This window comes from Ambystoma mexicanum, chromosome 6q, assembly GCF_040938575.1.
Source record: "Ambystoma mexicanum isolate Mex_15411 chromosome 6q, UKY_AmexF1_1, whole genome shotgun sequence".
In the NCBI taxonomy this organism is placed as follows: Eukaryota; Metazoa; Chordata; class Amphibia; order Caudata; family Ambystomatidae; genus Ambystoma; species Ambystoma mexicanum.
This window is the reverse complement of record NC_090937.1, coordinates 1038375529-1038400980: the sequence shown is the minus strand read 5'-3', so window position 1 is coordinate 1038400980 and position 25452 is coordinate 1038375529. Positions and strand designations below refer to the sequence as shown.

The 25452-nt window shown below is 44.2% G+C and overlaps 1 protein-coding gene across 4 annotated transcripts in view; it reads right to left on the bottom strand.

Annotated features, from left to right (window-relative positions):
- MTUS1 (microtubule associated scaffold protein 1) overlaps positions 1-25452 on the bottom strand; it is a 1716559-nt gene that overhangs the window by 91772 nt on the left and 1599335 nt on the right. For all 4 annotated transcript variants that reach the window (XM_069631569.1, XM_069631568.1, XM_069631570.1 and 1 more), the window contains 2 exons: positions 4784-4998; positions 4260-4365 (listed from right to left, as the gene is read on the bottom strand). In XM_069631569.1, the coding sequence (XP_069487670.1) occupies positions 4260-4365; positions 4784-4998 (321 nt within the window). The remainder of the gene's footprint in view (positions 1-4259; positions 4366-4783; positions 4999-25452) is intronic.

The following is a 25452-nucleotide window of genomic DNA, read 5'->3' as shown; positions in this document are numbered from 1 at the left end:
CACCTCTTCTCCTTCTCTCATCTCAGACTGTCTGTCTACTATCCAGGAGTGGTGTGCAGCCAATGATATCTGCCTTAGTGCCAGTAAGATCGAGATTATCCTCATTGGCACACCTGCTCCCTCCTTTCCCGTCACCCTCTGGCCGGCCTCTCTTGGCCCTCTTCCTGCTCCCACCTGTGATGCTAAAAACCTCATAGTCATCTTCGACACCACACTCTCCTCCTCTCCTCACATCTCGGATGTCTCTAAGAAGTCACACTACCTGCTGCATCTCCCCAGAGGTATTCTTTCTTTCCTTTCCTTTGCCCAGAAGCTCACTGTCTCCAGAGCACTGGTTCTCTCTATCCCTGGGATAATTCCTTCCTTCCCTTAGATTCCTGGTTTGATTCTCCTTGTGGGTTGGTTTGCCAGGAGAATGAGTCTCTTCTCCTGGGCCTCGTTTGTTTTCACACCTCCAGGGGGGATGACTCCCTTTCCCCTGACATTTCTTGGGCTTTATTTCACAGTTCACAACACAAGAGGGCATGGCTCCCTTCCCCTGGCTTTTTTGAGAAGGCAACAACCCAACTGTGAGGAGGGTCCTCGACCCTGGTCTCTCTTTTTTCCTGGTGTACTCTCCTGCCAAGTACTGCAATGCGAAAAAGGAGTTTGTAACCTTCTTGTGCGGGTCCCAGACCTGTACTTCTCTACGGCTTGTATTTGGCAGAGCTGGTTCGCTCTCCTACCAGGTACTGCGACAAAAAATACTAATTTCCAATGTGCTCTCCTATTACACTCTCTCCTTCTTATTCTCAATAGTGGTCTGCAACCACCCACTGTGCTGAGGAAGACGATTCCTGTTGCACTCTTTCTCACTCCTAACTATGGGTCGGATACCCCCCATTCAGACTTCCTTTCTCTCCCATTACCTGTTTCCTAGGAGCTCTTCGCCAAATATTTGCGGGGTAGCAGGTCCTGGTACGTGCTGCGCTTCTCTACTCCGGGTGATCCTGGACTGCACTGCTGCAGGATACTGTTGGCGGCCACGGCAGTGTTCTCTGGACTCCGTGTCCACCTGCTTCAGGTCATGCCGCTGCCCTCCAGCTGTACTTTGGAGTGGCTCCAAGCCACCAGGGCTTAAGGAGCGGGTTGCTTGCGGCTGCCTTAGCATCCTCTTGTCGAACTGCTCAGGCTGGACTACCTCTCCTGCAGATTGGCTGGATCTCCTCAGAGTCCTGTGTCTATTTTTATATCGGCTGGTTGACAATATATTTTAAGTCCCTTGTCTTTGTCTCTTCAATCTTTATTCCTCTATGCCTCCTCTTCGTCCCAGTATTTCTATTGTTACTCTCCCTTGGGTAATCCATGTTCTTCCTCATCTCAGTAGAAGCCAAGTCTCAAGACCTATATGAATACATAGGTTGGGTTAGCTATTTTACTGGGATTTACCAGGTGGGGAGGTGTAAAGGATGATGGGCGAGTGTTATTATACGGCTTCTCCCTTGGATGTTCGTCCTTACCCCGGGGGTGGGGGGTCCTCTCCCCATGAGAACCTCCTGTCGAGTACCACCCCCACATCATGGGAAGCATTCATTTTCCCATAGAGAAAAAGTGCAGTTTTTGAACAGCCGCAGTGTGAAAACTGGTAGTTTGTAAAATTTCAACAGATAACGGAGTGCTCCCTGCTACTTCAAACCTTTTCTTATCGGTCTTGGTGCTTTGCAGCAGAGACTGAGAGAAGCTAATACCTTTTGACTTGCTGGATGGATTTGGATGACATTTTCTAAACAAAAGTTTTATCAAAGCCCCCCCTAAACTGGACATTTTGGGAACAATTTGTTAAAAAATATAAAAGTTATTAAAGAATCATAAAAATGCAGCGTTCAGCCTACTCCAATTCATTTTTCCATAGAGAAAAAGCAGAGTTTTTGAACAGCCATAGCACGAAAACCACTGGGCAGATTAACATTGACTTTATTTTCTTGACTGGTTTGGGGTATATCCATCTAGCAGTTTTTAAAATATTCGACAGAGACATAGGGGTGCCCCCTGTTCCTTTAAACCTTATCAGCCTTGGTGCTTTGCAGCAGAGAGCCTTTTCAGAAATGAAATGCCACAATTTTTTCTTTTGATCGATGCCAGTGTTTCATGCGATATAACTGGAAATTAAAGAACTCTAAACACTTTTTGGAGGAGGAAAAACAATGCCATCACACTTTGAAATCAATCCCCCCACAACCTTATAGAGTCCAATAATGTTCTCGACATCAGAAAGAGACTCCAAACCTCTTCTGTTTATGTAGTCACTCCTAGGAGAAGGCTAATTGTTTTGAACCACAGCGCTTAGATTCCCTGGCCATAGGCGCTATATAAAGGCCAACACCAATAACATCAGGCTAGAGGTCGTTAGGGGGAAAGAAGAAACCATGTGAAGTTGGGGATTTGGGGGTGGGTTGGGGAGCCAATTACGGGTAGAAAATGTTCAGTTTATAAGGGGAAGACAGCGTAAATCTCACGGTATTACAGCGACAACGCTGCAAGACAGGTTCAAAAACAAATGTCCATCTCACTAAGCAATGAGTGATAGGGGGTAATGGGAGAGGGTTAGGGAGGGGAAAAGCAATGGAGTGGGTGAGGGAACCGGGAAAAAAGAAGGGGACACATATTGAGTGTTTGCAAGCACATGGAAGACTACTTCTGAGCAGTTGTTCTCGTATTTGTAGGAATCAGTGACCCGCAACTCTAACCCAGGGATTTCTGTTATTGGAAATGATTATTGTGACATTATCCCAGGAAAAAGGAGTTAAAAAAAAAAGGTTTAACATTTGCAGTTCCTACATCTACTAGGCAGGGGTAATGGGGGTGTTTGGTAACAGATTAATGGTGTAACAGGGCCAGTGTGCCCAAAAGAAAGTAATTGGTGCAACAGGTACAGTGGCCATGGCAGAAGGTCATGGTTAGCAGGCCCTGAGGAAACTAAGGCATAGCAAAACCCTTGGAATTCAGTGAGAAACCGTTCTTTGAGAGAGTTAAGGTGGTGATCGCAACAAATCCCCTGAAAATCAGTACTCGCATTTCAATCAAGCCCACCTCGGAGAAGAAGATGTGTCACATGAGCCAAACAGTGATGGGGTGATAGCAAGGAGAGAGCCAGGAAGGAAAAAAGCAATTGAGGGAAGAGTTTGGGATTTCTCACAAGATTCCCCGGTATTCATCCAATAATCTGAAAATGCTTGAACTCTAGCTGGCTCCCCAGACCACCCCAAGCTCTCCAATTTCACATGGTAACCTCGTTGCCCCTCCCCACCTCTAGCATGATGCCATTTCATCCATTTTCCTCCTCCAAATAGCTTTTTGAGCACCTTTTATTTTCACATTCCCCAGGTATTACCAAAGTAATCACTCGCATTGAGCAAAAACAAAATGGGTGGCTTTTAATTTCTGAAAAGCCCCTCTGCTTCAAAGCGCTATGGGCGATATAAAAAATGTTTGGGGAGCAGAGCACACCCCCTTTCCCACTGAATATTTTAAAAACTCCTGGCCGGAATAACCCCAAACCTATCCTGCAAATTAAGTCAATGCTTCGTGCCCAAGTTGTTTCTTATTTGGTCCAAGTCTGCCCAGCAGTTTTAGCATTTCAGCTGTACCAAATTTTGACTTTTTCTTTATGGCAAAATTAATGTGAGTAGGCAGAAAACAATGTGCTTTGCTTTCTTAATAAGTTTTACGTTTTCTTTTGAATCTTTCCCAAAATGTCCAGTCTGGGGTAGTGTGGGTGCCTGTGAAAAACCTTTTGGAAAATATCAGCCATATCAGTCATATTTCAAGTCACAAGATATTAGCAATAGCATTTTTGGATTTCCTGTGACTCAAGGCTATCACCTTAACTAGAGGGCGACTATCGCTGCTTATAATATACATACATATATGCTGGCACTGCTCTAAATGTATGGGAGCAATCCATTTTTTGTTAAAAGCACCCTCAACCTATCTATTTTGTGCCATGCACTCTTAGAAGGAAGCTCTGTATGGTTAGATTCCTAAAGTTCAAAATCCAAAAATATTGACACATAACTAGGGGACAAAGTGGGACGCAAACATATTTCATCTGAGATGGTGATTTCTACGAGCAAGATGTTATCCTGATAAAGCTGTTGTTTTAAATCGCATCATCTGGTACAGTAAATGTGTATAGTGCGTGCTGCGTTAGGGATGATAACTGCAAACAAGGCCTGGGTCTTAAAGAAACACACCCACAATTGAAGGATTTGAAAGCTTACCTGAAAAAGAACGTTCATAATGTTCTTGGAGTTGTTTTATTGCATCTTGGTGGCTGCCATCAAGTTCTAGCCGAAAGAGTTCATGTGTAGTATTAAGATCATCGACCTGCAAAATGATAAACCACAACACACTGTTGGAGGCAGAGAATGATACAGCCAAAGGGTTGCCCAGTGGTCTGCAGCATGCGGATTTGTAGATGTTTAGGACCACTGCTCGCATGATCCCCCACCATTGACTATGAGGGCTATGGCTGCTGGGAGTTCTGGCGAGCCAAAGGTTGCAGACGCCTACTCTAGATCATTGAAGTGGCACTATCAGAATCGCATCCCCCTGCACACGGCATGACTAAGGACAAAGAAAATGCATTCTACACAGCAAAGAAAAAATAAATCAAATCCTCATGCAACTAATTAGCCATCAAAAGGCGAGTGTAGGGAAAAAGCATATAGAAAGCAATTTGCATTATGAATAATGTTTAAATCCCCAAGCACAGCCACTGAAATTAATTTAGTCAGCTGCAGACCTTTCCTTGTAATTCTGCCTTATATTTCTCGGCTTCTTCAAAGAACACATTTTGTAGTTTTTGAAACTCTCCAGCATAATACTCTTTTAGCTTCTCTTCTAGATCTTCGAGTTCTGACCGATGCTGGTCCTTCAGTTTCTCAAGGATACCCTCATAGGCAACTTGTAGTTCGTTCTTCTCTTTTTCTAACTTCTCACAGGTGGCGGAACTGCTTACTGAAAGAGGAAAAACAAATAAATTCAGTGGTTTGTGGCAGTACCAGTTCACGTGCACACACAGTAGGCTGCTTTCATCATTCAAATTTGAAGGAGATGCCAAAAATGTTAGTACTACTTAACATTAAAAGTTTACAAGTTTATTAAAAGTTAATGTAGAATCACTACATTAACTTTGAATAAACTCACTGCAAAAGCAATGAAATCCCTAATATACAACTACAAGTTATCAATGTATTTTTAAAAGGATTTGTTCCATTTTTTATGCCTGAGTGAATATGACTTGCCCAACAATACATAAATACCATAGTAGTAGCTTGTGCAAAAAAGGACCACATTTTCTTGTAAAGAATTTTAAGCAAGATTCACAATTAAATCGGGGTTGTAATGAAATATGAGGTAGAATTAAATGAGTTAAATGTACTTGCAGCAGTAACTAATGTATTCCTAGCCCATAGTTCTATTTCCATCACACTGATGTGATGTGAAACTAAACAGAAACAGATTTTAGTCGGTAAGAAGCACACGGGACACCCGCCATACCAATCTTTGAATACACAAGATATTATGAATCTAAAACATATGATGGTAGCAAGGCTATATAGAAAGGTAGGCACTAAAAGAAACATTACCAATGGAAATAAACAGTGGGTCTCATTACAAGTGTGCCGGTCCGGTAACAATGGTGCTGGTAAGCCTACCGGCACTACTGTTACCGGACCGGCACACTACGGGTCTGACTCCCGGAGCACAGCGGCCACGGTAGGCAGACCGTAACGGAAGCACCAGCATCATTAATAATGGTGCCAGTGCTTATGTGGTCCCCACTCCCATAGAGTCCTATGGGACCCTATGGGAATGGGGATTAACAGAATTACCGGCGCCTGACTTCCCAGCCACCGGGGTTGTAATACCCCGGTGTTACCGGGAGGTCAGGCGCTGGTAATTGTTTACGGGTCTGTCGGCAACACGCTGGTTTCACAGGCAGGGTTACCGCCAGACTCGTAATGAGGCCCAGTGTGTCCTCATCTGAACAAATAACGCGGCCAAAATATTAGATGGCACTCAGACAAGATTATAAAATTTGTGTTGGTCCAGGTTGGTGTTCATCAGCGATCGACAGGTTATGAGCCCTGCAACACAATGACGTGTGAAAAAGGAACACATATTCACAATATGAAGTTCAAGAAATTGAGTTAGAGTGCAAAAAGATGTAGTGTCCTGATAATGGCCTAATCAAAATGGTCTAATAAATTATGAGGAGCTGAAATATTTTGTCAACAAGTTTGGAGGGGTGAGTCCACATCCAGAGAGAACTGGCATACACTTTGGTTGGACAAATGAATGGAACAAGGCAAAGAAGAACATATATGCAATATGCCATTTTCCAAAAAGTCTAAGAACAAGGTAAAAAACCAAGCACTAAGACGTGTTCATTCTTTAGTTTAGCTTTGTGGGTGCACAGAGGTGTGTTGCCAATTTTTGATAAAATCTGTTTGCACAAAGAATGAAATGTATGGCTATAGTTTTAAAAAAATGGGGATTCTTTTAAAGAGAAACACAGAAAACAGTACTTTTTGTATGCAAGTTAGGGGATGATTAATTCATGGAGCTACTTAGGTACCCCATATCATAATTAGTCAAGGAGAACCGAGGTGAAGGATTTTCCTTCCTGATATATTGTGCTAAGATATTTAGTCAAACATTGTTTAGGGAGAGGAGTGGCTCTTAGGTTGAAACATCATTTAGTCACAGAAATACCTATTTTTTTTAAAATGCAGAGCTACACACAGCGTTCCACATGCTCCACCCTCCTCCTCCACCCATCAGTCCTTTTTCTCCTGCCTAACCTGGGACTAACGGGTAGATCAGAATAGCAGTGAAGGTGGGATGCCATATGGAGGAAAGTTGACTGAGTTATAAGCACATTAGTCACTATAATAACTTTTATGTACTCCTACATCCTGAACCTTTGCCGCTATACTAGTCGACTTCCAAAGCATTTACAATTTAAGGGCGGTTGTAAATCTGATAATGTACCCAAAGAGTTTACGGCCCAAAGAGTGGCCAAACTGGGTATTATTTTGATAGCTGGCATTCATAGAAAGTGTGTACAGAAGAATGATATTGAGCACCAAATGTCTGCCATGCGGATGAGACAGATTGGAGCATGCTTCTGAAAGACTACAGAAGAAGCTTAAGAGTGCACACAGTGAGTGCGGAGACCGTCAGGAGGCATTTTTTCGAAACAATCACTTGGTTCTCACTCAGGAGGGTCTACAACCACGTTTTTTTTGTGGACTGCAACTTCCACAGTGGATAAATAATCAATTTGTATATATATCAGTCTGGTGCTACCCATAAGGACAGTCTGGATCAAAAATCCAGGCAATTCTCTGAACAAGAGTCCCAACAATAACCCCAGACACACGCTTTTGCCTTAGTGGGCATCATTAGATCCCTTGGCTGCTTTCAACACGGTTGATCACTTCATCTTGACCTTCCGTCTCCGAGACGCTGGTCTGCCCAGCCGGGTCCTCGACTGCTTCATGGCGTTCTTGTCCGATCGGTCTCAGTCTGTCTCTCTCCCTCATTTGCGCTCGGTCCTGGTCTCACTGTTCTGTGATGTCCCCCAGGGATCTGCACTGTCACCCATCTTGTTTAACGTCTATATTAGGCCTCTTTTGCTCCTCATCCAGGCTCATGGGTTCCACTAATATTCCTATGCGGATGACACCCAGATCCTTGTCCGTCTGGACCTCTCTCAAGCTGTCATGATTCCTGCCCCTCATTTCCCCAGCCCTCCAAGATGTCAGGCTGAAGCCAGGTCACGATCACCTACATGGCCCTTAAGGGCCTCTCGATCCCACTCAAAAACCCACTTGGAGTCAGACTTGGCGCTTGTGGCACCAGACTCACTCACTCCCATAGGATAACATTGGGGATTGGACTTGTAGTGCATTGATGGGGACACGATGGATGCCCTCACATATTTCGGTTCCCAGAACTGCATGTGCAGTCTAGTCTTTTGGGTGTGGTTCAGTCCAGAGACACCTGGGATACACAGAGACTATTTAAGCCACGCCCAGGCTGAGAAACATGCTTTGTGTTTTCTGCACCTGCAGCGTGACAGTCACCGTGTTCGGATCGGTCTCCAGTAGGCCTGCATCTTTCTTCTGCGCTCAGCTCCTGCAAGAACAAGAACACTGTTAGGAACAGCCTTACCTAGCGGCGCTTCTGCCCATCATTCATCGCTCCTCCTGTTCTGCGAGTATCTTTGGCGGTGTCATTCCCATCCCGGCACACCGCTTCCTAAGGAAAAGGGAAAAGAACAGAAAAAAGGCATTAGTAAGCATTCAGCAAATCTTCGCTTATTTTTAAAGACTGTACGAGCTTCAAACGCTTACCTGAATCCCAGCTATTCTGGGGGAACTCTGTCTCCGGAGATTCTCATCCATCTGCAAGAGGGAAAAGACACTCCGGGTTAGCGTGGAAACATCTGGAGGCGCCGCATACCGCGCTTACTCACCGCATTTCTTCTTCATAACCGGCATCCACGCTGAAAACGTTGCAGCACCTAAAAGACACAGAAAAAGAACTCAGTTCAATACAAATACGAAAGGGTTGCATCGCGCTCTCACTCACCTTCAGTGCTACTCATCTCAGCAGCACGTCGCCATCCCCGGACGCCGGCCATCATCTAAGGAAGGAAAGGAACAAAGTTAGAGAACTGTTCAAAAGACTCATTATACTTACCTGTCGGACTTTTGCCAGTGAAGTAACTATGCAGCAACGAGCCCGCATCAAGCAACGCGCCTCTGCGCTGAATGCAGGACACAGATGACACTTTCCAAGAAAACAAGGTGAGCTGTGGATCAAAGGGAGGGGTTGGACCCCGGGGAAGAAGGGGTTTAAGCACACAGAGACAATGGGGAGTTAAACTCTACCAATCCTGTGTTTCAGGCCCAGTCTCCAGTCGAGTAGACTCCAGGGAAGGGTTCGAGGTCGTAAGAGGTCAGAACAGGCTGAGTGACGTCCACGTGGATACCGGTGAGCGTTACACAAGCTGATACAGCTGTTCGGCTGAGGAACGGTCTTGAGGTTTTAGGGGCATGGATGATGAGTAACTGGCTTAAGTTAAATGGTAGCAAGACCGAGTTTCTGGTTGTGGGTACAACATCTCCCCATCTGTTCTGGACCGCAGAATTCTGGCCGACCAGTCTTGGCCCCCTTCCTATGCCGGCTCAATCGGTTAGGAATTTGGGGGTTAAAATCTATGCTTCCCTTGCCCTGGATGACCAGGTGGCCTCAGTGTGCAAGGCTCGTCATTTTAAGCTTCACTTTTTGCATAAGGTTCTGCCCTTTATTCCTGCTGAATGTCAGGCTCTGATGGTGGCTGCGCTGGTTCTGAGCACTCTCGTGTATTGCAATTCTCTATATTTAGCTCAACCGCGTTATGTGATTAACAGACCCCAGCTACTGCAGAATGCTGCTGCCAGATCCATACTCCACCCCCCTTTTGGATCTCATATGTCCCCTCTGCTGAAGAAATTGCATTGGCTTCCCGTTGCTACTCTGATCTTCTTTCAAATCCATGTGCACTGTGCTTTCTATGACAGGGAGCTACTTACAGACCAAATTCGCACATTATGCGCTGACTCGCTCCCTGAGATCCCAATCTGTTCTTCCTGTAGTAGTTCCTCGGTACCGACTGTCACGTAAGAGGGGGGGGGGCAAGCTTTTTCTGTGTTGGCTGCAAAAGCCTGGAATGATCTTCCTTTGGCCGTGTGGGGCACTGTGGATCATTTCACCTTCTGCAGATTACTGAAAACCACTTTGTTCTAGATTTGCCCTAGAGTCCGTTATGTTAAAACTCATCTACTCATGCGACAGCGCCAATATGCCCCCGGGCGTACGTGCCCTTTACCAAGTTCATTTAACATAACACGTGTCTGGGGTTGTTGTTGTTGGTACACATGTTGATCTACATAGCCAGGCTGGGATGATGGAGGCCTACCATGATATATGTACTTCCCCTAACCTGGCTAATTTTGCACAAGTTCCATGGCTGTGTTTTCATCAAGGAGTATGGCAAGTAGTGCCATCTCATTATTGATTATGGTATGTTCCAGTTAACTCCATTATCACTGCAGATCCACCACAAATTCAAGACTGGACAGCTGATCTCTTCAGATGGGGTTGGTGCCCTCATCTAGCATCCATGTATTCCATCAGCTAAAAGAAGCCAGGAAAGGAGCGATCACATTTATGCTGAGAGTTTCAAAATGAAGCTCAACAAAGTACCCCCAGAGAAGCTGGCATCCATCAAATAAGAAGGTTCACCACCAGTGGGTCTCAATTTAATATATTTAGCACTGATGCCTTTGGCCTTAGCACCTGCAAAGGTGCAATTACACTGGGGTTTCCCTAAATGTTTGTACCCATTGTCTCTTCCGCTTGACCCAAGTGAACAAGTCTGGATGGTGCAAATGTATCATCAGCACATTCAACGTGTATCCAACCAACATGCATTATGAGTGGGGAACAGTGTTGTTTGTGCCTCAGTGCTTGCCAAGTCATTGCAGAGACTAAGGTCCTCAGCAAAAAGAGTAGAGAGAAACACCAGCACATGCCTTGTCAAAACCCACTTTAAATGGGGCTCTGTCGGGAGTTATTACTATGCCAATAATGTCTGAGGTGGCAGCCTGTACCAGTGATAATAGCCTTCCATTCCAAGGAAAAGGTCTCAAGCAAAACAAGGGCCATATCCAGCCTGTACAGCCCATCACCAAGCAGAGTAACATTTGGGGTGCTAAGAGTCTTTGACAGGGATAAAAGCAATTACGATAGTGTGACAACATTACTGCTGCCCCACAGGAGTACAAGGATTAGTCACACTGCTACAAAACAGTGATCCCAATTAAAGATGAATCAATCGCAGCACAGATATATACCTCCTTCGCCTTTTGTGCCAACGTTGGCAGAGGGCAGGCTAGGCTCTTCAGAGGGGTGTGATTATTAACAATATCAACCCAAACCGCAGTAGTACAACAGTCCAAAATAAAGAAATGTCCAATTATGGTTCTATAAAATATATATACTCCAAATAAACAGCATATGCAATAACTGTACTATAAAGCCGGTAACAAAACCCACCCCTGTGGAAAGAACACAGAATATGGAGAATGTAAATGATGCAAGCACTTTGGCTGGGTAATGTAGCAGGGGTGAAAGGCAACAAAGCAGAAACAATGTTACCAAACTGATGTGGACTAAGAGGTCTGGGACCTCTTGAAAGTACCTTCTCTCAGTTCTCGGCAATTCGACAGCATCAAACTATGTTTCTGGATGCTGTAGATGGGGATCGAAGTAGGTTCGGTTGCTGCTGTTAGTGCTGTCAAAAGTCAAGTCAGTTCGAAGCAGAGCTCCGTGCGGATCGAAGGCAGTGTTCGACAATGCAGTTCGGAGGGCTCACCAGGGTCAGTTAGAATGTTGAGCCGGTTCGAGACGTTGGTAACCGCTGGATCTGGTTGACGAGTGACTCGATGCTTACAGCCGGTTATTTCGTGGTTTAAGCAGGCTGAAGCTATGATCCGATTGGTCCGATGCAAGGTTTGAGTGAAGAGGCAGGGATGCGAAGTTATCCACAGTGGCAAGCTGGTGTTCGAGCCCAAGAGGTGATGTGCTCTGTAGATACACTGCGGCCATCTAGTGGGTTTACTGGAAGCAGAAATAGCGGTTCAAAGAAATGCCAAAACCAACCCTGCAGGTCCAGGTGATTTGACAGCATTTGGACATGGTCGAATTAGGAATGAGGACTATTGAATACTGTAGAATGTAGGCGACTAGCTGCTTTGCTCCTTCTGGTGCCATGAGTCCCAGTCCTGGGGCACAGGGACAGGATTAGTCTGTGTTCTTTTCTCTCCCAACCCCAGACAGGCTAGCAAGCACCTGCAGGAGTCCTTCATCTCCAGCGAGGGCCCTGGGTACCAGTGCAGCTTGCAAAGAGTCTGGTCCAAAATCACCCACCAATGTGCCCTGGGGATGGATAGAGCAGAGCTCACCTCTTCCTTGGATCACTATCTTCACCTCACTCGTGGAAGACTCTGGAAAGGTTTGTTCACGCAATAGAGGTCCAAATAAATTCTTCTTAAAGTCGTTAAAGGTCCAAAATGAATTAAGGAAGAAGTGGGAGACCCCTTCAAAGTGGCAAAGGCCACTCTGGATTGGACAAAAGCAAGCCTGCCTTTAAGGGGTCCGATCTAGGTCCAATCTCTGTTAAGGTATACAGTAACTCTTGCTTTCTCGCAACATACCCAAAGTCTTTGCTGTGTATGAAGCATAGTAGACAGAGAGAAAAGAAACGCCCATAGAAAACCAAGATCCTTACTCCCTCCCTTCTGTTCTACTCTAACTGCCTAAGCCTGCACTTAAAAGGCCATTTGGTATGGGACACTCTGGAGTGAGGTTGACCCTTTTCTTTTTTAGGCTGTGCCCTTTGAAGCTCTCTTCCGATTGGGGATCCTGCTGGAAGGTGCCCTGATGTAGAGAGATGTTATCCGAACACACAGAGGATCAAAGAGAGGCACATTCCTCCTGGCCATTGTTCTACTTACTGAGCCAGGAGGTCTGACGAGCATGCACACAAACCTTCCCTGACTGGCCTGGGTTCACAGCGTTGACATGTGCATGCTACAAATGAGGTGTGAATTGGCTAATATGTGAACTACCAGCCACAATACCAAAACCTAGGTATGGCTTGTATTTTAAGATTACCCTGCCACCAGGTGATATATTATCATTATGGTTTTCGGATCAGATGTAAATGCAACCTCTGCACTGTAGTGACTTTACTGTCACAGCAGCTGTCAAATAGGGCATCTGTGACGTGACCTCTGCACATGATCTGTGCCACTAAAGAGCAGGAGCTGCAGATCAGGAGACAGATACAGCAGGGCACAGGTGTTTACTATGCTTTTGGCATGAGGTCTTTATTAAAAGGTGGTCTGTCCAGCAGACCAACTTACCACACATGGAAAAATCTTGCTAATTAAGTTAATGTCCACCAAATATGACCATATTAACACACAAGGGTCAACAGGTCTCACTGTGTACAACACACCTAAAATAAACTAGCCATCTCCCACAAGGACCACCATACTGTGCCTGAGAAAAGGCTGCCCCTAGCCAGAGTCGATGGGCTATCTATCTAAAAGGGATAGGACAAAGAGGTTCACCCTCCACCAAACTGCATCTATTAAAATACTAATGCAGAAAACACTGACCTGGGTACTTAAGGGCACCATAGTGAAAGGCTATACAGCCAATGGTCCATTAGATGGATATCCTTTCACTAGGATTAATGGATACTAAATATAAGCAATTCTCTTTTAATTAGTTTTTGTATCCACAACACTATAGAAGTGTAACATGGAATTCCAGTTAGACACTCGGGGGAGGGTGGAATAAAGTACTGTCAACATCCCTACTTGAATGTAACTAGGCTAGGTTCCAGTTTTATTCTATTTTTGGTGAAGTTAATTCGGGTTGCTTACACGAAGGAGCAAGAACGAACTAAGTCTTTCTGAGCAGAGGATTGAGGACAGTATGCACTTCAGTACCCAAGTCAGTGTTTTCTGGAGGGTCAACCTCTTTGTCCTGTTACTTTTAGATAACCAGCCCACCAGCTCTGGACAGGGGGAGCCTTTTCTCAGGCACAGTGCAATCCTTCATGAGGGAGGGTGCCAGTTTACTTTAGGTGTTTTGCACATGGTGAGACCGGTCCACCCTTGTGTGTCCAGCAGACCACCCTTTCTCAGATGGAATGAGCCACATCATTGTATCATTAAATAAAACTAAAAAAGCCAGATGGCAGATCCTCAGAGGTGGCCAGCATGGAAACAGTAGCCAGGACTTCAGCTGGAGTGTCTCTTCCATTAACACTGCAGCAGCATAGGGGGCGCAGGGGGGCTGGTAGAGGCTGCTGTGGAGAAAGGATCAGTGGAAATTTGCATTTTTTCCTTCATTCATGCAGTGAAAGGAAGGGGCAAAAACGAGTGGGACGCAGAGGGTGTGCCTTAGCAGCCAGCAGCTTGTTCGGAGTGCAGTCCTATACCAATAGGTCAAGTCTGCATTTAAAACAATCTGAGCTGCTAGCACCAACTTTTGGAGCTAGTATTTGGTCATAGGACAAAGCCTGCCATGGGTTACTATATGCAGGGTGAAGTCCTCAATGGCTGTAAAAGGTGTGAGAAGCACGAAATTGGCGGTTTTAGAAATGTAAAAGGTAACCTTGCATGTGCAGAGAAGAGGGGTTAAGATGGTAACTATTATGAGCAACAAAAATATGCACCCCAGGTTTACATCGATTTAAAGTTTTCAGTAGCCCCGATTATCTTTCCTTATGTGCAGTGCCATCTGCTTTTGGTGCGAAGTCAAAGGGAACTTTGAGAAATTTAAAGTGTTGAGTACAAACCACCTCAGCAATAATCCTTGCATTTTCAGAATATTAATTTACCTTACTCCAAGCTTGAGAAAGCAGCATGGTCAGTGCCGCCAGAATTAGATGTAAACTATTAAACACACACACGCACGTAAAGTAAAACTTCCCCCACTTAAAAAAATAAAAATAAAAAAAATCACCTTTATCATCCTTCATGACAACTCGGGTCACATACTTCACCCTTGAAGTTCCAAAGCTTAAAATATCTCTCCCAGGGCAAACAGTTTTTTTTTCCCAAAACCCCTCTGCGCTGTAACACACTTCAAAGAAAACTTAAAACAAGCTATTGCAATGAAGTAAAGACGTACCTATTTCAATAAATGTCCAAGGGCTTGTTTCATACTACTTTTATGCCCCTTATTCAGATTAAGTTAATTTACTATAGATTTCGTTGACACTGAATGCTCTCTGGTGCCATTGTATCCTTACAAAATGTATATTATATTAGAGTCCCACTCATGTTCCATTATTAAAACTGAAGCCCTAAAGGTCTGCAATTATTCGAAAACTAAGAATACTGTATTGTTTTCGGCACATGACATTTTAAAATAATTCATGTTTTATGGTGTTTTTATTTCTCAGCTCAATACTTCCAACCAGGAATGACATATTGTTTTAATTTCTTATTGTTGAAATGCAGTAACACATTCGATAGAGATCGCAATTTAAAATAAACGTTCATATGGGTAAATACTACCGCAGAACTAACTTTGAGCTATTTAAACTGATCGTCCCAAGGTGTAAAAAACGAAAACAAATTACATTCACTTACGACTAGGAATGTAATATGAGTGGTTGCAATCACATACATGTAATCGGAAATTCATTAAGAAAAATACAACAGTGCATATCCTATCTGGGTGAATTATAGGAGGATATTGAACTTCAGCTAGGAAATGTCAATCACAACGACACAAGTACAGGACAACATGCACAAAGGAAAGATGATGGGCAATCAAGGATCTGGAGGGAAGCGAGCTAGATACACTTGATGTAGTAGCTTCAGAAAGACTGAGTTTCCTGATCAATAAAAAAAATGACGTTTAGCAATTTACAGATTCTTTTAACGTTGCTGAAATGATCAGAGCCAGGGTGCAATGCAAGGCTGCTGTATAAGGATTAGGATCAGTCCAGTTCATGCTAGATAGCCTGGTGTACCAAATCCCCTAGGGTTCTCTGGATCACTGCAGTGAGGTTGGATGAATGAAACAAGTCTAAACGGTGCGCATAACGCATACCCTGCCCGTTTAAAAATGTTTTTGAAAATCAACAAAGCTTGGTGGTAGGGGTCGTGGCTGATTCTTCCAATTATCTGAGCTCGATCTGGGCCTCATCTGGTCCCATTAAGATGCCTACATGGCTTTCAATGTATCCTTACATGAAGATGCAATGACCTTTATTGCAGATACCAGTCATTCCTTTCCCCAGGAATACTCAGAGCGATTTCTTCCATTGTTTCGGTTTTCAGCTGATCGCTTTAGACCAACGAACAGGGGTTGAACTATGAAGTTGCATGCTACTAACCAGCCAGAAAAAGTCACTCGCCATCTCAATTCTACACATACAGCCCACCATGTGTTGCTCGCCAAGAGTCAATTATCACAAGCCAAGGACTAGTTGCAAGTGCAAACTTTAACCCCTGTAAATGAGCATTCACTAAATAACCTTTCAGAGGGGAGTGGAGCTGGTTTTGGGGGGACTCCAGATGTGCCAGGATATCATTAGTGCAAGCTAATAATTTAAATTGGTAGTTTACATTGCTGACTCTATATACACTGCAGAAAGAGCTCCAATGACATAATACGGTATAGGGTAGAGAGGTGGCTGCCTGATAGGTACTCTTGTAAACGGAATGAAAAGGAGAGAAGATGCCATTGTCATAGATGCAGGGTGTGTGGGTCAATATATAACAAATCCACTAATGAGAAACTCAATTCAATCATGTACCATCACAAGGCCGCCCTAAAGATCATCTCCAGTCTATGCAGTGAAAGGCCTTCTTCTGCATCCAAGGAAAAAAGCTGCCCACAGGTGTGGAGAAGCCCACGCCAAACCAATAACACTGCTTAGGAGACTAGGGTTCGTGAAACTTGATTAAGTGCAGTAAGATCGTATTTTAGCTCAACAAAGACATTTGTGAAGTTTTACATTAATTGGTAGAGATATGAGCCTATCGTTTTTGGGATAATGGGATAAAGTGGATGTTTCCTTGGCTTGGAGAAGACAATCTGGGCCTCCATGAAGGTGCTGATATATCTACCAGCTGAGACTATTTTCGGCTGACAGGTTATGCTTGGAGGTTGCCTCTGCAACAATCCTTTTTAAGCCCATCGTCTCCCGTACTCTTCCAGTTTTGATATTATGATATGGCATTTATAATGCACCTATACACAAGTGTGACGAGGCAAAGGAGGGGAAACAGAGGGAAGACAGACAACGATCCTACTAGGCCTGGTGACATTGAAATCGCGCAAGGGGAGGGGGCAGTGAAGTACATAGTTTAAAAGTAAAATAAATAAAGACAATAAATAAAAGTGAGGCTGGTTGGTGGCAAGTGCAAGGGTAAGTGCAGCCATTAGGGGTCCAGTCTTGCTGAGAAAAATCCTGTATGCATCCCGGATTGTGTATACACCAGGGTTCGAAATTGAGATTCGATGAGCATGAACTAAAACCAACTCCTGGGTGTTGGCATCACCCTATAGGGGAGCTACTGCCGGGGAACAAGGAGCTACCATAAACTAACTTTTTGTCCGTTTTGTATGAACCATTGTGTTTAAATGTGTATTAGATGTGGTCTAATTCTTCTTTACTAACATTCTCAAAAACTCAAAGTTAATGTCACATTTAAATGTTTGGAAGACACCAGTTGGTCCGAGGAGCCAAAAGTAGCTCCTGGTAGCTGTTGGTTTCAAGCTAACCAGGCTCTACTATGTTATAAGCAGGAGCTAAATAGCCCCCAGCTCCCCTCAATTTTTAACCCTGAAACGCCAATATACTCATTTTTTATTAAACCTGAAGGATTGTTTGGAAAGCCCAAAAACAGATCAGGTGAAGGCTGTGACCGCAACAGACTGGTATATCTCCATCTGATAGGCTTATCTTTAACAAAATAGATGGGCATTGTGATGGACGCATGATCAGAGATTATGATTGAATCAATCCCAAACCAATTAATGTCTGAAGTTAGGTTTTTGACTAATCTAAACATAGTCAATCCTGCACCAGGACCGATGGACAGGAGAGAAAAACTGTTCAATCACGGTCTGCTGGGTTTATTAGTTTCAAAGTCTCCAAGGTAGCAGAGTCATTCAAGAAGCACGCTTTAAGAGTTTGTGGATCGAATAACTGGTTGATACCCCCCTCCACCCACCTAGCTACCTGGGAAGAAATGTCCTGTCCTACAAGCAGGTCCCTTAGGATATCAGGAATGAGCTTAGCATGCAATATCAGAATACAGCATTCTTACCCACTACTGTTTGGCTGGTGTCCACCAAGCAGTTGCACAGGAGGCATGACCTCCTTGTATATGTCCCTGATAAATATAACGGACAGTAGGAGTTTAAAGGCTTTCCAACAGCAGCACTTTAAAGTAGTTTGGCATCTTCCTCCACTCAAGAGCAAACATGGCTACCACAGGATATGCAGTATTAAGACCCGACTTAGGAGCACCTTCCATCTGGTAGATGAAACCTTAAGTGATCTAGGAATAGGGAATAAGTAGAGAATTTACAAATCAATTCACAGGCAAACAAGGGAAAATGACTGATCCAAAACCAAACTGAGTCACAAAAGAGAAAGAAAAAAGTGGGTGCAGCCAAGATATGCTTTGCTGAGAGGAAGGCCACCTGAAAAGGGAGGCCAAAGAGTGGGAAACGGGTTTTAAACTGTTGGGGTGGCCAGGAAAGGTCCAATGAGAAAGAGGGGTTCACATTGACCGTGCCATATTGGTTACTGAGGGAGCGGCGAAGTTGGTGAGATATTACAATTTTGTATGGATCCAGCATAGTTAAGGAGAATGGGATAAGTGCTATTTTGTGTTGAAACAGTTAAGATTTGCATGCATGCAGTAAGATAAATGTCAAAATCACCAAGTGAATATAAATACAGTCTGGGTATGGTGTGCCACGAACCACCTGTAAACTGGGCAACGAGGAGCTTCATAATGAGAAAGGAGATTTTCTAAGAAGAACTCAATGTGAAGACGACTGTAGTTTTAAACATGCATGCACACCAATATACATATATGGGGAATTAACAAATCTATATGCAGAGTGCTCTTTTCATAAATTGGTTAAACTCTGCAGGCAGGGTTTGCGAGGCAAATTCAGAGTGACTGGGAAAAACTGTTTTGCAAGGTTTGGAGGCCGAAGGAAAGGTAACGATTAGGCACGACATCCAGCAGATGGTCAACCAACAGGCCGGCCCGGGGTTTAATAGCTTGGAAGTATCGCAGAAGATGCAATCTTTTGTGCGTGGGAGCTTATTTATTGTTCAGGGGGATCCGGCCATTTGCTTTTTGACCAGCAATAAACCAGGGGTGAAGGGACACTTGAGGCCAGAGTCGATTGATAATTTATGGGGTTCAATTGTTTTCTCAGGATGTGAGCAGAGGCATGCGTGTTGAATTGGTGGTCGTTTAGATTAGAGTGTTCCGAATACAACAGCAAGTCAGGGTGAGTGAGATGGTTATTGCCAGTTCATAGGGAACCTGTTTACTCTTCCCCTCCTCCTATTGTTTCAAGTACTCCTGAAAACCATGTGCAATTACGTCCAGGTTTAGGAGGTTTCATGCCAGCTGGGACATGTAATGAATTATGGTAGTATGTGAATGTGTAACTATGTTATGATGTCATGACCTACCACCAAAGATTCTGGAAAAAGGGTGTGCTACGAATATGATCTGATGATGGTAGTGAACAAAAGTGACCAATGAGAATGTGGGATTTGGAGAAGATTGGATTTCCTTTGTACAGGTTGTGACCAATCGTGTGTGGGGGTGGTTTGTAATAAAGTAATATTCAATTTTGTGCACCTGCACATAATTTAAAATTCACAATAGCAATGGCTGATGTCGATGGCATATTATAACCATCTCCCACCAAGAGCAAATCGAGCAAAATTGAAGAACTCCACTTTAAAAACATATGTGACCTTTCTTATTACGAATTTGTCCAAATTACTGAAAATGAAGGAAACGTTCTCTACTGAGAATGTTTTGCTTACCGAACATCAGAAGCAAACGTGACAATGACCTATTGGCTCTGAAATAGCAATATATCTGCAAGATGCTTTAAAGACAAGGTATCAAAAAGAAACAATCAAACCATTACCACAATCAAAGAGCAGTTACTAAGCATACCAGCCATGCCGCTGATGATTCAAAACTCTGCTAATGAGGAGCATGGTAAAGATTTAACTTAATGGAAGAGCATGGAGTTAGTAGAAGAGTTCGTAGCCCGACAAAGAGCTGAAATGTCATTTTAAAAGAAGAGAGTCAAAACAAATGTGTGAACCGAAGCCTCCTTATATCTAGACTTGTACTTCGAAGCGTTGCTAAGAGGACAGAGGTTTTCCAGAAGAGAACTACACAAATCAAATATCCCATGAGCAAGCCATCAAACGTCTTCCCTGGCTGGTTGAAAATTGCTTCTTTTCCGAGAAGGAGCATACACATATGAAGACAAGAGTCAGCATCATTTAATAGAGCTCAGTACACCATTGTAAAGATGTGCTTGAAACAAATGGCAAGTCATTCTCAGATGTTATTCAAGATGGAACAGAGTGCTTTTCCATGCTGTTTGACCTTGAGCAGAGGTGTAGCCAGGATTGTCAAACAAGTGGGGCCTGAAGCTAATGTTGGGCACAACACAGTGTTACCACATCTCTTACCTGGGGCAGGGGGCGCACCTGTAGGTCCCGGCGCGCCCCATCCTGGCGCTTCTATCCCCGATACCGGCTGGGGGGACCGCAGCCTTTTGCGGCTCTCGCCGCTTCCGAGTTTCCCGTGTATCTGGTCTCGCGCATGCGCGGAAGGCCGTGTTTTGCCCTTCGCGCATGCGCCGTCCACAGAGTGCTTGGGAAGCCGCAAGTTTGCTTCCCAAGCCTCGTTCTGGACACGGCATAACCCGGGGACGGGACGGCTTGCGTTCCAAGCCCCCCGGGTGCTGCCGGCCCTATTTAAGGGCTTGTATTTTGAAACTCACCGCGTCTCAACGCGGTTTGTTTCCGGATCGTGTCCTCACCCCGTAGCTCCTGCACCTACCTACCTTAGCCTGGTTCCTTGCTTCCTTCCTGGTATTCCCTGTTGGTTCCCTTGGGTCATTGCCCTCCTTCTCTTTGGTCTCCCAAGGGTTCCCATCTTAGGCTGTCTTGGGTCTAGTCCAGTCCTGTTCTTCTCAGCCATTGCTTCTGGCCCAGTCCTGCCTTTTTGCCTGCTGCCATTTCCAGGAGCCCTAGCAGCGCTCTGTTGTGGACAATCATCCCAGCCCTGCCTATTTGCCTGCTGCCATTTCCAGGAGCCCTAGCAGCACTCTGTTGTGGACAATCATCCCAGCCCTGCCTATTTCCCTGCTGCCATTTCCTGGAACCTTTGCAGCTCTCTGCTGTGGACAATCATCCCTGCTCTGCCTTTTGCCTGCTGCTATTTCCTGGAGCATAGCAGCCCTCAACTGTGTACAATCATCTCTAACCTCAGCCTTTGCCATCTACCATTTCTTGGAGTCATTGCTGAAGTATTCATCTGTGGACAGTCTTCACTGTATCAAGAACCGCCTTCCCTGACAGTGCTTGCACTGTCCCGACGTCACGAAAATCAGGGAAGTGTGCATTTGTGGCGTTGGGAGCTGGTTCACTCCTGACCCTGTTGATTCCAGGGTGAGGGTGGTGCCGGTTTCTTGCGTCACACCTTCTGCATTCTTCAGTCGGACAGCCTGCCTGGCGACCTCACCACGATCAACTACCGGAAGTTCAGGTATTCAGCGCCCACAAGACGCTTTCCTTAACACACAGTGACATTTAACATCTGTAAATGCCCACACAGCGCTGCTGAGTGGGCATTTGCAGATTTTGGGTGGGCCTTGCCTGCTCAGGCCCTACCCGGTCTACGCCTCTGGCCTTGTGGAAGAAATCTGACATTAAAAGGAGGGACAAAATGTAAGATTTCATTCAAATCTAGCAAGGTGTTTATGATGCACAGGATCCAACGGGTGTGTACCAGAATCTGGCTTGCTTCCTTAAATACTTATTTTCATCGAGGGATGTGGTCCTAACAGAAAGTAAAAAAACACACAGCAAGTGAACCTGCAGGCAGATACTTGGCATCGAAATAATTTTTTGAAGCAGGCTAAATCGGGCATTAAGAAGGACATTTGAAGATCTATGGACCTTGCGCTATTTTATGTGCAATGGGTAAAGCGCCATGTTGCCCATTTGAATGGCTTCTTCACATGCAATGCTGTCCCGGTGGGGGAGAAGATAGTATGACCAGGGGAGATTACCTTCAGAGAAGTTCCCACAAACGAGATCAGCAATAGCTTTCCCAAAACCCTTTTCTTGGATTTTGGGTGGCCAGGCTTAGAGGCCTTCCACGATACCATGCTTAGGTAATGCAGCTGCCCACAGAGCCCTTTAAGTATCCTGGTGCAAGTGGCCAGAAGACTGGGTGGACACAGCATTCGACTTATATAGCCAACTACTAGTCAACAAGATGCTCATTTATCAAAGACGTTAACAGTCACATGCCCATTTCCCCACGATATGGGTTTGCCACAAGTGAAAATAAAAATTATTGGCCAGAAGTAATCTTATAACCTGACATGACATACCTCACGCCTGTCTCGCCTTCATTACTATCATATTCCTTTTTCAATACTTAACACCATTGGGTTGTAGGGTATAACTTGGGCGGATAGTTTTGCCTGGTGTATGTGGAAGGATTTATGTTCTTCCAAGCCTGAAATACCAACTCCCTTTTATTTCTATTTCGGCAAATCACCCATCAGAAGCAAATCTAAAACATAGCACCAGCACATGCGAAGCAGAAGCCATGAGTATTTCAATCACCTTTAATCATCAGGGAAGGTGCCTGTCTAACACTGTATACGTCGAGAAACTGCAGGTGTTGCAGTAATTTTGATTAGAAAGGCTCATCCTTTTAATGCACACTAAGTCCAAGCACACAAAATATGTATGCATATAGCTAACACTCCATACTCTACAAATATACACTTGAAAGGAAACCTAAAAGGACTGGGCAAAGCATATCGAATCTTTGAGAAAAACTAGTTGTACGATTTTTGGGATTAAGGGAAGTAATAATACACTTTACCAACGAGTTGCATTATAATCTGGCCTGTGATACATAGTTGACATGCCTAGAGCATGCTTGCGTCCTCTCTGGACAGGATGGACCATACCAGCAGGAGGACAGTGGGAAGCTAAACGGGCAGCAGAGAGGCAGGGGTTCTGGGGGTGTCCTCCAGATAAGGGTAGCAGAATAGGCAAGAAATCCAGGGAAGTCTCCCAGGAAGGCAGTGAAGGAGAAGAGAGGTGGGCATGGGGGCTTTTAGCCAAATTGAATCCATTTCGTAACATTCATTGTACGAGAGTCTCGTAGCATTGGGAGTTGTGGAATGTATTGGTTTAAAAAAGGCTGCATAGGACCATGCATGTAGTAGCTATACAGAAACGGAGCTGGCTCTATGCAACCCAGCTACAGTTAACGCTGAAGCAGTAGGACAAGGACATCAGCTAAGGAGACATTGGGCCCAATTCATAGAAGCGTTTTATAATGGCAAACCCCCATTGGAAAACGCTCTGTGAATAAGGGTCATTGTTACAAACTACACGGCACAGCAAATTAGGAATATATTCCAGGTCATCAGCTGGTCAATACAAGCATAGTTATCTTTGTTCTTCTTCCAACCATATTTAAATGAGCCCCAGGACTTTGCGCCGTCAAAGTTACTGTGTGTTTACAGCATCAATGGAAGACCCCACGGAAGAGTCCTCATTTAATGGCGACTAGGAATAGGCGCATTGAAAGCTAAAAGCATCTAAAAGCCAGTCTTGTGATATTATAGTTAATCACACAATTGCTATTTTCTTAAGCTCAACATCAAGAACTCTGGAGCCACTCTACCCCGCTGCAGTATTTCGCAGCAGGAGTGCTAAAGGAGCAAGTGGTTTCACTACGTTTCAACCAGTCCAAGCACAGCATCATTTACCAGGTAAAAAAAGAAAAACACGATACATCTGCCCTTTCACTGTAGCCATTTTTTGAGACTAAGGAGGCACTCACCCCTCCCTCAATTTAGTATTGTTTGACAACTTCCCCGATAAGAGACTTCACATATTGCTTACTCAAACTCGGGGAGAAGCAGCGTCCGATTAAAAATAAAAAAAAATACAGCCAATTCAAAAACGCAGGGCACAATATAGCAACAAACGCGGACAACAAAACACAGGGTACACGTTTCAACACCATGAACTATTTCAGCAACAGAAGATACAGCCAACAATATGATGCAATGCAAAATATCAAACATGAACCACCACAGAATGCATGAAATAAAAGCTATCAAAGCAATAAGGAGAAACCACTGCATTAAAACAGTAAACAATCACAAGATAGGAGCTACATCAGGAACCACAACACATCACACGACGTAAGCAGCAAAAGCAACCCATAACTACCACTGAATGTGTTCTAAATCAGAAACCATGCAAAACTAAATGGAAGCCGAATCAGGAAACAAGCACAACCAGTTACCAGAACTCCAGGCAAATGCTAGTAATGCGTGTGCTAAAGAACTCTGCTTTTCTGTGATAAACTACACAAAGACTGTGGTGGGCTAACTTAACAAATTATCAAGGCAAAGGATTATTTCTATAAATGGCATTATGGTCCAAAGCTAAATCAACGCTTGTAGTTTGGTCCATTTGATCCTAATTATACAACATAAGGATAAAGACTTCAAGAAGTCCCTTAATTCCTTAATTTCAAGTTGACTTGTCACAGAAATGCTGACCGATGTGGATCAACATGTATTAACAGGATTGCAGACAATAGTTGCATACAAATTACATTCGGTCAACAATTTTTCAAGAAATGTAGGTCTAGAAAGCGATACGGTGGCTAAAGTGATTGCACAATAACAATTAAAATAAAATATCAGAAAGTGTCATGCACCTCTTACTTGTCAAACTAGTTAGTATACGCAATATTTCAGAAACTTGCTAGGATGATGTCCCAGTACCGGCTGCAAGAAGGAACCATGACAAACGAGTAATAAACAGAGCCAGTGAGAATACCACAGAGGAATATGCACATGAAGAGACATTGGCCAGCTTTCATTCTGGAATGGAGGTGGGTATCTCGCACTGTACGAGTGTGGCTACTTAGGATAATGCTTACTGTGCAGCGTACAATTAAATTAACCAATTACATGTTCCTTGGTACTGCCAAACAACTAATTCATCGCAACTATAAGGCAGAAGTACCCCTAGTTACGATGAGAACGTGCGTGAAGGGGACAGAGCAAAGCTGAACACCAGTCTGATTTTCAGCTGTAGGCTTCTTCTACACTGCTACTGTCAATTAGTTCTCTAGGTGGCAGGATTTTGCGTTGGATATGCGTGTATGCATTTTATTGAGGTTGTACCAAATTTACTCCAAATGTCCTTGGCTGTGCGGTGGGGAAGTAAAAAGTCACAAGCATGAAATTCCAGAATGGAGCTCTCAAAAGTAATCAAAAAGCTAAAATAAGCACGGACAAACCAACAGTGTTGGCTCTTATAAAGGCAACTGTGTTCCATATAGTCATATGTGTTTAGGATTACAATTTTTAGATAATTCCCAACAAACACTCAATTTGCCACACTCTTGCACAGTACATGTATGCCAACCACACTGCAGGCACATCAAAGATCCAGTCCATTCCACTAGCTCATGA